Source organism: Tiliqua scincoides, chromosome 4 (assembly GCF_035046505.1).
Source record: "Tiliqua scincoides isolate rTilSci1 chromosome 4, rTilSci1.hap2, whole genome shotgun sequence".
In the NCBI taxonomy this organism is placed as follows: Eukaryota; Metazoa; Chordata; class Lepidosauria; order Squamata; family Scincidae; genus Tiliqua; species Tiliqua scincoides.
The window spans coordinates 16,083,215-16,097,520 of NC_089824.1; the positions used below are offsets into that span (position 1 = coordinate 16,083,215).

Consider the following 14,306-nt stretch of genomic DNA (forward strand, 5'->3'; position numbering starts at 1 on the left):
CATTTATTAAATTATAATTGCAGCATACTCTTTGCCTTAGTGCATAAATACTCACTCTTTATATGATTTCCCAAAAGCTCATCTAGTTAGTATGTTATTACTGTAATCCTATAAGGTTGGTCAGATTTATTGTTCTTGTTCCACTGTGATGGAGGATTTTAGTACCTTTTGTTACTCCAGCACAGCTAGGAATTGCTGGTAAACTGAATTAGATGGGGTCTAGTTACTCCAACTTTACTACTGGAACTAAATCCAAAATAAAATGCACTATAAATCACTACAGTTAGCACGAGTGAATGAGCAAATGTGCAGTAAGTAAGCAGGGTTTATGATCATAAGCATGGGTTTAGGATTTCCAATAGTTAGAAGCAACAATAGCAAGAGGCTTCTCCTCCCCAAAACTTGGCTATGCAATCCTTGAACTGTAATAACTTGGTTTCAGATTTGTACTTGTTATGCAGAACTTCCCAATGTATGACTTGGAGAGTGCAGAAGGTAACTACCTGACCTCCCTCCCTCTGCCCCACCATTCTGAAACTACCTCCACCCCCAAGTGTTGTCTTGTACTTACCTATGGTTGATGGACCTTGAAGTCCTAGTAAAAAACAAGATAGATCCCACAAACATGAACTCTGTTCTACTGGCAATCCTGGCTCCTGTGCAACCCAAGGATAGGACCAGAAAATGCCATCCTCCCCCACTGAGGAGAATGCCACAACCCCCCACATCCGGGAGCCTTCTGACAGCCTTAAAACATCACCTCTGGTTTTTGCCGAAAACCAGAAGTGAGGTTTAAAGGTCCTCCGGAGGCCTTTGGAGGGCTGAAGGAGGCTGCAGACAACCTCCTTGACCCTCCAAAAGGGGCGAGGAAGTTGGGGGGGGGAAGGAAAGTACTTCCACTTCCGTAGGAGTGGTGCTGCAGGGTATTTGCTCACCCCAGGTATGCCAGTGATCTGCCCAGCCCTCACTGTACAATGTTCTTTGCTACAGAAAGCCAATAGCAAAAAGTGGTAGAAATCCAGTTCCCCTTCTGAATGGAATTCAGTGAATGTAGTTCCAATGTCCAAAGTCCAGCTGAAATGTCTGCGTGACTTCCTCTTTGCCGACGATGCAGCTGTCACTACCCACTCTGCCAAAGATCTCCAGCAGCTCATGGATCGTTTTAGCAAGGCCTGCCAAGATTTTGGACTGACAATCAGCCTGAAGAAAACACAGGTCATGGTTCAGGATGTGGCCTCACCTCCCTGCATTACAATCTCTGAACATGAACTGGAGGTTGTCCATGACTTTGTGTACCTTGGCTCAACGATCTCCGACACACATTCTCTCGATACCGAGCTAAACAAGCGCATCGGTAAAGCAGCTACCACGTTTTCCAGACTCACAAAGAGAGTCTGGTCCAACAAGAAGCTGACGGAACATACCAAGATCCAGGTCTACAGAGCTTTCGTCCTGAGTACACTTCTGTACTGCAGCGAGTCATGGACTCTTCACTCACAACAGGAGAGGAAACTGAGCGCTTTCCACATGCGCTGCCTCCGACGCATCCTCGGCATCACCTGGCAGGACAAAGTTCCAAACAACACAGTCCTGGAACGTGCTGGAATCCCTAGCATGTATTCACTGCTGAAACAGAGACGCCTGCGTTGGCTTGGTCATGTCGTGAGAATGGATGATGGCCGGATCCCAAAGGATCTCCTCTATGGAGAACTCGTGCAAGGAAAGCGCCCTACAGGTAGACCACAGCTGCGATACAAGGACATCTGCAAGAGGGATCTGAAGGCCTTAGGGAAGGACCTCAACAAGTGGGAAACCCTGGCCTCTGAGCGGCCCGCTTGGAGGCAGGCTGTGCAGCATGGCCTTTCCCAGTTTGAAGAGACACTTTGCCAACAGTCTGAGGCTAAGAGGCAAAGAAGGAAGGCCCATAGCCAGGGAGACAGACCAGGGACAGACTGCACTTGCTCCCGGTGTGGAAGGGATTGTCACTCCCGGATTGGCCTTTTCAGCCACACTAGACGCTGTGCCAGAACCACCTTTCAGAGCGCGATACCATAGTCTTTCGAGACTGAAGGTTGCCAATACTCTAGTTCCAATGTCAACCAGGTACAAGTGGAACCATTAAATATTATCTGAATAATAATCTTGCAGAGATTGTACAGGACATAGCCTTTCTTCTCAGCTGTTCTTCTGAGTAGTGTGGTATGCTTCTGGCATTATCTATTTCACAGACTTAACTACTACTACTCTCCAAGAAATTAATGCATTTATGAGGAGTGGCAGGGTATCTTTAAATCTTTTAACCATTATTTCTTTGCACATTTATCAAACTACAATTCCCATAACTATTTGGAAGAATTTCCTACAGATAAATTGGTATAAATGTATAATGTAGATGTACTTTTGGCGTGAGCAGCAGTATCGTCTTCTTGCTAGTGACATCAGATGAAGGTGGTGAAACCTGAAGGTGGTATGCAGTAGTAGTCAATTAGTGGTCTTATATGCTGTCTTCTCTGTTCTGATCTAGTATAATTCCTTATGAGCGCAGAATATTAACTATACTGCAATGGCTAACCCTACCAGACAACGAAAGGTAAGTCATTCATTTCTTGGGTTGTTTATTTTTTAAAAATAGTTTTAAAAGGGGGAGTGGAATGCTAGTGTTGCCAGTATTCTTTGTAGAATTTAAAGCTTCTTTGATCAACCACCTGTCTGTCATTTTTCAACAAGCTCATGACGTGAATGCCCTTTGATTAGCGGGGAACATTTTAATTACATGGGTTAATGTTGGTTGTAGGTTTTTAAAAATCTTATTTACTCTAAAGTGTCTTAACAAGCAATGCACCCTAGGGCTTGGACAAATGTCAAGATTTTTAATTGTGTAGTTGTGTATGCATAGTGTTGTATCCTGCCAACAGGCACAGTACATGGAAGTTGTACCTCTCCCCCCCCCCCCCGGCCTGATCTTATGAAACTGTGGAACATTTCTTCATAAGATTCTGTTCTCGTGCACCCTCTCTGCATGCCTTCTAATATTTAATGAAGTTATGGAACAAATTGCTTAATCAGACTGTGGAAAACTTACAACTGAGTGATAGTTTTCTTTTTCCTGATTTCCTAAGAGAAGCTCCAATGGAAATAGTTGACTTGAGCTGACCTGCTGAGGAGAAAAATTGCCATGACAAAACTTATTTTTTTTCCCCTTCAGGCCTTATACTTATGCTTTCTACTCTGAACAGCCAGACATCGCTGGCCACAAACTTGGTCCTTTAAACTCTGAGGTTAGTGTAGTTCCTGTTTTGTAAAGGAGGCATACCCTTCTGGGTTCAATAACTTGCAATTAGAGCAAAATCTGCAGATATACTAATCATGAGTCGCATGGGTAATTTTTAAGCTGCTGGTTTGTTTACCAACTTGGTAAACATTAAATGAGTTGGGGTTTTTTCTAAAATGTAGATGATCTGTCACGTAAGGACATGAAGAATTGGAGGGCCAGATAATCACAGTGGAAGAGTGACAGGGACAGTGACAAAATGTTAAGGCCCACTTTAAACTTAGCCCACTTGGATAAAATTGGTTTGTTTAATCTGCAGAAAAACAGTGTGTTAAGAGTTTATGTTTGGCTTACCAGGTATGCTTCATAATAATTATGGTATTGTTAATGCATATTGGTCTTGTGAAAAACTACTGGGAGAAGCACAAATACTGCCACTGAGTTACACATCCCAATCCCTGAAAATTGCCAAAATGCCCCTCATGGGGCTCTGAAAGGCATTTGAGCCCAGTCATAGTTGTGCTCAGTCCTTCAAGTGCATTAGGTCACTGGCAGCCCAATCTTATTCTTTCCCTCCCCACCATTTTAGTGACACCAAACTGGTGAATGCTGCATCCCATGGGGGTGGGCAGGCCTGGAGGCTTCAGCAAAGAAGAGGATTATAAATCTCCTTGCCCCTGTGTAAGCTTTTCTACCTGCAGTGGGTCTCCTTGGACCAGCACTGGCAATTTTGCTAGCACAAGTCTGAGGAGAGAAACTGAGCAGGGAGGCTGCTGATGGAGGGGGTAAGATGTGGTGCAGGCATTCCACTATGGATCCATCTCTCCCACTTCATCCCCATCCCTTCATTCCACCCTCCTGCCACCCCTCCCACCTTCATCTTACCTGTTCAAGCAAGTGGAGATGCTGGCGATGGCAGGGGCGGGAAGGCTCAGGCCTTCCTGCTAGCGCTCTCTGTAGCGTGCTAACTTGCGTGCTGCTGGAACACCTTTTACAACAAGTGCTGACTGTTTTACAGCAGTTAGCACTGTCGCAAGAACCTTGCGGCAAGGTGAAAACTGAACTCTCGTTCTTATAAAATCTTCATGTGGTCAACTGGTATTACAATCTTTAAAATTCAGACCATGGAGAGGGTCTGCAAATGCTGGTAAGTCAGCAGGGTGGTCAGAATGGGGAGGGAAGACCAGTGGCATGTTAGAAGTGGCAGGAGGTGGCACCCAGCACAGGCAACTTGCACCTGCTGTTATCCACTCCAGAGAGAGCTATTACACTTTTTTGTCTCAAACTTGCACCAGCTACAGGTCCAAAGGGTTAAAGGAAAATTCCCCTTCATAGCTTGCAGTGCAACCTCTTTTGTTGCATCTGCATTCTTTGGAGGGGAAAAGCATGGGACTGGACCCTTAAAAATTCTATTGCTGTTTATTGTTTTCCTGTGTTTAAATGTGTTTTGAACCATTAGTTTTATTGTGCTTTGATGAATGTTTTTCTAAGGTGCCCCAATAGTAACAAGGAAGGATAGGAGGATTTTGGTATTTGTCCGCTTGCCCCAGGGTGAGCCCCAGCAGCCACAATGGGACAACAAAGTCCTGAGTCAGCTCAATTGCTGGGGCAAGACCACAAGCATTGTCTCATGTCAGCAGATCAGGCTCGGGAAGGAGGAGAGGATGTGGCATGCACCAGTGTTGCCAATTCTGCCTTCTCCTGGGTCTGATCCACCCATTCCCTGCCCCCATCACCACCTTCTTCCACCCCTCCCTGCCTCTTCCAGCTTGCCTGCTATGCTTTTAATGTTTTGAGTTATTCCATTGGCTACCCTGAGGATGGAAAAGGCAGGACGTAAATTGTTAAGACAACCTACAAGACATGTATTTAATCTTTTCAGCCTGCTAATTTCCTGGTAACTATTGCATATAAAATGAAATAATTGTGTTCTGAGTTTTTATTTCTAGCTTTCCACTAACAGAACTTTTCTTTGTGCTTGTTTATGGTTGTATAATTGATGATTGTATTCATTATTTTATGTAATTGTGCATGACTTTAAGGGCCTTGAGTTGCAATAGGCTAATGAGGATGCATGTAGCTTGCAAGGTTGTTAACCAGTGAGCTAGCTTCTGAATAATCCTTAAACTTCTCGGAATGGTATATACCAAAAGATTGTGTATATGTGTGTTTGTAGCAATTTCATATATCATCTAGGATGAAATCTTCAATTGAATGATTAGATCAAATGCCCATTCAACAGTCTCCCAGCTGTGTAGAAGCCACTTACTGGGTAGCTAGAAAAGTATTTGAATGACTCAGCTACACACCAGCATTTCTCAGAGAATTGGCACCCATGACCCAAGGGTGTAAGAGGGACAGGCTGTCTCAATCCCATGGAATATTACCCCCCAGGGTACAATTCTGAGGGAAAGGGGGTCATGAGCATACATGTACCCCAGTCACATAGTTGGATTATTTAAATGTTCTTCCAGGCTATGCTGGAGCAGTTCCTGGTAAATGTGGATGATGATTCCTCATTATTGAAACTGTAGGTTGGCCAGATCTGCCTCCTCAGTGCAATCCTCTGATGATCCTATACATTTTTGATAAAGATGTCAGTCAGTGGTAGTCCTGGCTCCTGTGCCACCTCGGGGCTGCCTCCCTGAGACAAGTGCTGCCCCCCACTGGTTGTGTCCAGAGGTCTTCTGAGGGGTGGAAAGGCAGCATGCAGAAAAATCGGGAATCCCTTTTCTCAGACTTTATGGAAGCCTTAGAAGGACTTCTGAGGGCTGAAGAGGCCACGCTCAGAAGACCTCCAGATAAGACTGATGGAGGGAGTAGTGCTGAATCAGGCAGCAGGCTGGGAGGGGCAGTGCTTCCCAGCCTTTCCACCCAGGAGCTCTTGCACCCTCTGACTTTCCCTAGGTATGCCAGTGATGTCATTTATATGTTTGGCCACAGTTTTCTTTAGCATAAAGAAAACATGTTTTCAGAATAGGGAATGAATGTGTTCCCACTCTTCAAATGTATTACATAAAAGCCCTGATAATGTCCATGAGAAAGCTAGTTTGTGAGGCTTAATTTACTTCTAGCACCTCAGACTGCCATCTAGAGAACAGAGTGACCCTGAGATTAAAGAAGTAGCCCCTTCTGGTTTAGGGCCTGAATTAAAAAATAAACAGAAGCCAGATTCACCTTTGTTTTGTTTTTGGTGAATTTAGTGTCAGGGTTACCTCTCCAGTAATCCATAAGTCATTTGGAGAGCAATTCGAACCTGCGCTGGAGCAGGCAAGCCTTGCGCTACATCCAAGGCAGGTTTGTGGGCAGCAGCGGCTCAGCTAGAGGCAAGTGGAAACTCATCTCCTTACCCATGGGTAAGGGCTGCTGGCCCCAATGGGTCTCCTTGGATCTGCGCCACCTCTGGAGGTAGTGCAAGTTCTAGGAGAGCGGAGCAGCTTGAAGCCGCTCCGTTCCCCGTGGGGACAGGGGTTCGAATCTGGCATAACTGCAGGGTCCCAGCCCTGCCTCTTGCTCCCCGCGCGCCTGCCCCCAGGGCCACCCATCGCCCACCCCCACCCAGAAACGCCTCCTTCCCTCCTCCTCCCTGCCCCCCCACGCCTGCCTTTGCTGCTTGTGCCAGCGCAAGCACGCTGACACAAGCGGCTGCGGGGAAGCTGCAGTGGAGGCTTATGCCAGCCTCCGCAGGCCGGCGCTTCTCGGAGCGCTGGCCTGGCTTCCCTGCGAGGAGGCACAAACGTGCTTTACAGTACGTTTGCGACCCTCTTTTGCCGGCCCAGGCATAAGGCGCTGTTCGGATTGCGCCCTTAGTATAATGAAATCTCTCTAACTCAGATCACTCTGAATTCATTCCATTGCTGTGGAGCTTACTTCCTAGGAAGACTGGCCTGTATTCATCCATTTTATTTTATTTTGTTTGAAACGTATAGAAATTCTTATTTCTTTGCAGGTTTCCTATAATTGTTTGGTTTTAGTTTTAGCCTTCCGGGCACAATGGTTTTACAATTCTATTACTGTGTTTTTTATTGGTAGATTTTGATATTCATCTTGCATTATAGTTTGAATTTTTATGAATAATTTCATTTTAAACTTCTGATTATAAACGTAGGACATGACTGCCATTAAGGACACTACAGAAAGACAGGGTGGTAGTTTTGTATGCACTCATATGTGCTTTGTTGTTTAGAAACAATTAACTACACCATTGCCCACAACCTGTAAATTAAAGTTGCCTTTTAAAAAAGCACATATTGATGCCCAAACATACACTTGGGGTGTGTGTGTGTGTGTGTGTGTGTGTGTGTGTGTGTTGGGGAGGTTTGGATTGAGACTGTAATGCCAGGGAAGCCCACCTGTTTTCATTTAAAGTCCTCTCCCCACCCCCAGTTATTAGCTGACAGGTGCATTATGGGTTGCAGTTGAACAAATGGGCATTTAAATTAGCGTGAAGGAAAGGGGTTAATATCCTCTTCTTCAGAGCTGTGTCTCAATCCACATTTTCTTCTGCATGCTCTGCCCGGTCCTACTTTTAAGTAAAGAAAAGGGCATTGGGAGAAGTGAGATATCCCCCAAAGCATCTGGTTTGTCCCCGTGTTTCTAAATTAAAATTTGAAGATGCAAGTATGGCTGTGCAAGCATACTGCTGCTGCGATTTGCTATGGCTTGTATTTTTTAAAAAAGAAGATAGGAAGTATTTAATGCTTTTCACTTTTTAAGGAATTGTGAACGTCTCATAAATCAGCTAGAAGGAAGACCTCTGTGGGGACCTCTTAGGGTTGCTTACTTCATAATCACAGCAGTTTGGCTGGAACGCACAATTGTTTTTTTCTTCCTTTTGTACAAAGCTGGCTGCACTTTAAGCATTTGGATTAGATCAGGGCCTTTCCTCCATCTGGTTCTTCAGCAACTCACTAAAGCTTGGAAGCAAACTTTGCAGAGGGAGAGGGGGAAAAATAGCACTTTCTACTTAACCTTTCTGTGCATTTGGAGGCCCTAACTAAACCTAAAGAGGTACAAAAGCATACAAAAAAGAATGGTGTGAAAAGTACTTTTGTGATGTGTAAATAATTTACCTAGAAAATTTTTCATGCTGTAGTTTGCTGCTTGCCTCTGAATAGGTTTTTGCACCCTCTTGTAATATTTTGAAATTGTCCTGCAGTATTGTTGTGGTTTATATATAGTTCCTATGCTTCTCTGTGCTCTGGATGGAATATGAAACCAGACAAGAGTACATTTGGCATGCAGTGTATCTCTTAGCATGGTGGCCATTACTGACCTTGGACCATTACTGACCTTGGACCTTTTTTTAAACCTGACTTTAAAAGTTAACAGTGATAACTTAATTTGGATTTGTTTGGTCCCAATTAGCCAAGTGCTTTTTCCAGTTTAGGGACCAGTGGGGAAGTTAAAGCTGTTTTGCTGGCAGAATAAATATTGTTTATGCTGAACTCGGCATTCCTCTGTGTATTTCAGTCAAAGCATTTTGATGAAAGGAGTTTGGAGGTTGAGGATGACAGGGTTACCTTTTGGTCTTTCTTTTGTGATGGTCCTTGGTTTCTCTGAACATGAGTCGGTGAGGTCACTGGCAGTGCATATATTTCAGAAGTAATAATTTTAGCATATCTCGCAGGAAAATTTGTTGCGTGCTTTGACTGTTGTCATGACTATCTGCACTATAATATCACTGGGTTGTATCCTAAGAAAGTTACAACCCAATCCTGTGTTGTGCAATGGAGGGTTTTGTAACAGTGGAAGATACTTTTGCTGTCACAGAATGGCTGTCAGCAGAGTGCAGAGCAACTATTTTGAGAATGCTGCTGCAAGAGATGGCAGCCCTCCTCATCTGTTGCTAGACCTGTCTGCTGCTGCTGGAGCAGGAAAGGCTGCGGAGGGGGCAAAACAGGGTGGGAGGAATGAGGGAGAGGGAGGCTGCAAGAGGGGTGGATCTCAAGGTGCTAGCATGTGCTAGATCTTATTCCCCCGCTTTTTGTAGCCTCCCTGCCCCTTTCTCTCCTTGGACTTGCCCCATTACAGAGTGGGAGGCTTACGGAGGGGTAAATCTCCTTTCCCCTCTGAAGCCCCCCAATCCTCTTTCCCTCCACTGGATACTGATTGCTCCCTTTTTGGCAGAGCTGCACCGGTGGGGGGAGGGTATAGGATTGTTCAGGGTAGTAGATACGGGGTTTTATTTCCATTTTACTCTCACAACAATCCTATGAAGACATTAGGCTGGGGAGAGTTACCCCAGAGCATTCTAGGACCAAGCAGGAAACTGAGCCCCATAAAAATCTACTATAGGGCTTTCCCAACTCCTACAAGGGAGTTGGGAGCACTATAAGTTGTTGCGGGGGAGGGGAGAAGGCGAGTCCCAGGATCGCACTGCTGCCAGGGATGGGAGGGGTTGTTTTTAACTACCTGCAGCCAGTGTTGCAGTCCTGGAGGGTCCAGGGAGCCCTCCAAAGGGCCCCTCACACCTGCAAAAGTAAAAAAAAAAGGCACTTACAGTTTTTGCAACAAAACCAGAAGTGCACATTTTTTTTCTTGAGATGTTTGCAGTTGTGCGGAGCCCTGTAGAAGGCTCCCTGGACCCCTCGAACCTCTAGGACTTCAGCACTGTCTGCAGATAATTAAAGAAACACTCCCATCCCCAGCAGCATTGTGATCTGGGGGATTGCGTTGCTGCCTTCCCCCTTCCCCACCCCTGAAAGGGGCAGAGACAAGTGATTCCCTGGCTGGTAGTTTGCCACCAGTTTGGGAATCACTGGTCTACTATATTGGATATAAAGAAAAAGCATTTCTCTGGAATGGTGTGTCAAACATATGGCCCATGGGCCACATGCAGCACACGGAAGCTCTTTATCCAGCCCTCCCAGTACTACCACCAGTTACTATCTATCAGCTGCTGAGCTGTGCTGAGGTGTCTCTGTTGAAAGGGCAGCCGCATGAGAATTGAACTCTCCTTTATCTTGAAAATATTGTACAGATTTGAGTATTTTCTCTTCAGTCATTTGCAGCTAATGACTCCTTAATTGAGAAAAATTGTGTATGGTCATGACCAGCTTAATGACATCACTTCCGGCCCTCAGCAGGCATCATGAATACTATTCTGCCACTGTATGAAATGTGTTTGATAGCCCTGTGCTAGAATTACTAGTGTCATGAATGAGTGTGTCCAGACATTAATATCTCCCATTATAGTGCCAACCTGAAAGTTTTGGTTAAAGGTTGTTGATGCAAGGAAAAGGTATTGGATAGTACAAGTTTCTGGTGGTCCATCAATACTGTTTCTGATATTCCCGTATCTGCTATGTGGGCTAGTAGCTACCAGTATGGGGAATGACACAACCATCTCATGACTTACAGGAGTCATCAATTAATTGGAAATCAGAGGGCTGAAATGGATGTTGTGTTGCAGGAATTTTTTATTTTTGCAATACCCTTGGGATAGGAGGTGGCTACAATGTTTCCTAGAGCAGCAGTGCTTGGGAAGAGAGTGTTTTAACTATCTTAATGCTTCCCTGCACCATTGTCCCAACAAAAATTGCCGCCTCTTACTGCTGTTAGTTCCACTGAGGGGGAAAAAAAGGCTGGTATAGTACATATATCATGCCTGTTGTCCTCATTTATCTACCCTCCATGGAACTAATATCAACTTTGGGGGTGCATGATTCAGATTGGAGGAAGAGAACTCCCACTGCTCCTGGCACCATGTCTCCAATTAAAATGGGAGGCCCCAGCAAATTGAGTGGTGAGACAAGGTTGAGCCATGTGACCCTGGTTATCCTGCATCTCATTGGTTTTGCCCTAGTCCTAGCCACTTGAGAAGTCATCAGCTGTTGGCAACAAATAGCCTTTTTCATCACAAAGTGTTCCATACTGTTGATGGTAGGTTACTGTGTGACTTAGACAGAGTCAGAGGTCTTATGTGCGCTTCCTTTTCCTTTGTGCTGATACCTACTTTTGCTTTTTTGAAGTGAAGCTAAGATTTGGCTGGTTAATAAAAGACTTGGCTTTTTTCCTAGCTCTAACTTCTTTTTGAAAGAGAAGCTATAACTTTGTGAATGTATGTACAACTGCACAGTCTACTGTGCAAGCTATGAATTGGACAACATGTTCATGTGCTTAAGGACTGTTCCTGCTGCTCCTCTAACATTCTGCCTTGGGATGGCAATTCTGATTTTTAGAACCACTTAGTGGCACAGTTAAAACTCTGGCTGCGCTTATTTTGGAAAGAGTGAGTAAACTGTGAGAATCCTTCCTTTCCCTCTTCCTGCTGCTCCTCTCATCAAGACTGCACGAAGCTTGAACTCTTTTTTTTCTGGTATATATAAAAAAGACAACTCTGAAGCTGCTTTCTGGAGAGAGACAAATGGAATTGGATTAGCATCTCCCTTCCAGCTGCTTGCCTAGGAAGCAATGAAACAGCATGGCAGATGGTAACACTATTTTTCTTTCCAAGAAAGCGGCTCTGCGATTGAACAACAAAGACAGAGAATGGTTAAGCAGATAGGAACAAACGGCGTTGTAAATCACTGCTGAGTCTCAACCCCCTTTGCTGTGCTTTCTTTCTTCTCCATTTTTTGAATTAGCTGCACTATCTTCCTGTATGTGTCATCTTGCACTCTTCTGAGAATCTAATCCTAAAAGATGCCAGGAACTCTCATTGGAATAGTCAATCGGAGTTGCATGAAATGTGGCTTCTTTTAAGAGCAACTTACTAAAATTGTATTCAACAACTGCCCTGCTTGGCTCTTTTTTGGAAAAATTGTGTTACCTCCTCTTAGTACAATGAACAAATCACTTCTCCAACATTTTTCTTGGGATCTCTTTCTTCTCCTCCCCCCCACTCAGCTGCCACAGTGACATTGTACAATAAAAGTAGGATCATCATAAAAGCTACTGATTCAATAGCTATGGAGGTGGAAGACTTTCATGTGCAAAATGACAGTTTGCAGATAGCAGCAATGGGAATTATTTTCTTCTTCTTTGGACATGTGTCTTTTCTTTTAAAGATCAATATGAGAATGAAGTCAATTTTAACATCTGGCAATTTGGGCAAATAAAATACTATGTCGTTTCCAAGCATTTTGACTCAAGCATGCTTCTTGCTGCATGGAACTGATACTGACTGGCAGACCAGCTATGTGGAAATGAAATTCTAACAGCTGCGTGGCATTAGTTCATTATTTGTAATAACCCCTGAATTGTGAGCCATCGATTTATTAGCCCTTTTGAAGGCATAAATATGTTCAGCGGATATGCCTCTTTAAAACAAAAAAAGCAAGCATGAAACTGGGACTCTTTTTCTTGAAAACAGATCTCATCACCTTCAGATTATTTCTCTTATGTGCTCTAGTGCTCTTCTTACCAATAACTAACTCCTTTCTTTCGATCTTCACCCTAAATTTATCATTTGAACCACCACTGTTGGCTTTAACCAAGACTTGATGTACAGGTTCCTGCATGAGCCAACACAGATAGTTTAACTATCTGATGCTGGCTGAGACGAGCTTTTTCTGAGTCCAGGCATCTCTCTCCGCCAGTACAGGAGAGTAGTTTTGGCCCACCTCTTACTCCATCTAAAAGACCTAAGAGAAAGATCACTCCTAAGAGGAGACAGAAAAGAAGAGTTGATTCTTCAAAGAAAAGAAGAAAAGTACCTAGAGCTCAACAATACTCTGCGGAATCCCGTCGGAACAAAGTAAGTTTCCAAACCTGACAAATATCCAATTTTAAGCCCTTGTGCTGCTTAACTTTTGGAATTCTCTTCACATTTGAAATTCCAACACAGCCATCTTGAAAAGATGTCAACAGCCTGCTACTGTTTAAGCGCCGAGGGTAGTCTGATTTTTCCTCCCTTTTTCCTGAGTTGTACTCTCCGTTTATTAGACCATTCTGCAAAATCCATCTTCTTAGCCACATAGGAGAGAAACTGTTGCAAAAGGGCCACTAGAAATAAATGCTATTGCAAAAGTTCATTCAAAGTTCTTCATTCACAGGTAGAAAATTCAAAACCAGCCTTCAGAATCTTAAGCTTATCACTTTTCACGAAGCCCTTTTTGACTTAAATAAGCCAGGTGTTTGCCTTTATGGAATATACTACTAGTATTATCTAGAAATTATTGCAAAAGTTACAAAGTCACTTCCTTTCATGACACATCATGAGACCATTATGAGTATCTCCTTATACTGGAGTATCCAGCTGAAAGCTATTTTCACAATAGGTCTGCAAGGCTCTGATTTCATGGCCAACAACTTGATGATAATAATGGCAGCTGTTCTGGAAGACTAAAGGCTTCTTTGGAGCTTTTATGAATGTTTTAAGGTGGTGAAAATCTGCAAGTGATATCAAGAGAGGCTTTTGCCAAGCATCTATCTGTTCAAGCTGTCTCATCCCAGGATTTGCAATTTGCTGTTGAACAAGAACAAAATGTAGCAGTGAAGTGATACGTCTTTATAGAGTGCCTTCACTCAAGCTTTTGGCTTAGTATAGGCTATGGAAGTGATGTAAATGGTAAACAGGTATTTTGATGAGGATGTAAAAGAATGGTCACAGTTCTCCAGCTGTGGATGGGTAGAAATAGAGCATTGTGGAGTGTGTACATATACATACATTTGTGAGTGTCTCTCTCTCTCTCTGTGTGATCTCACAGAATCTGAAATGTTGGTTCAAATTGTACTGATGATTTTGATCATAGGGTATAGATAAAAGTGACTGGTTGTTCTCTTCACCTACGTAGTACTATTGTAATCTTCTTCAGATGTCACTGTTTTCACAAACAAACAAACAAAACCTTGTTCCTAAACCACTCATTTGGAGTACAAGAGCACTTTCCATTTGGGCTTCAAGTTTAGGGCTTGTATACTGAAAGGGAAGTAGGAGAGAGAAATCTTTTCCATGTCATAGAAAGTAGTAGGTAAGAAAATACCATAGAATACAATACTATATCAGCAAAATATTTCATTCTTTAACAATTGGCTTCTCGTGTTTTCGGTAAAGCTTGTTTGTTAGATAAGGAGTAAATAGCTGTAGGCT

General features: G+C 43.6%; 1 protein-coding gene across 1 annotated transcript in view; it reads left to right on the forward strand.

Moving 5' to 3' along the window:
- ENPP2 (ectonucleotide pyrophosphatase/phosphodiesterase 2) overlaps window positions 1-14,306 on the forward strand; it is a 75,598-nt gene that overhangs the window by 34,388 nt on the left and 26,904 nt on the right. Inside the window, exons 10-11 of the mRNA XM_066623123.1 lie at window positions 2,525-2,590; window positions 3,206-3,278. Coding sequence (XP_066479220.1) covers window positions 2,525-2,590; window positions 3,206-3,278 — 139 coding nt within the window. The remainder of the gene's footprint in view (window positions 1-2,524; window positions 2,591-3,205; window positions 3,279-14,306) is intronic.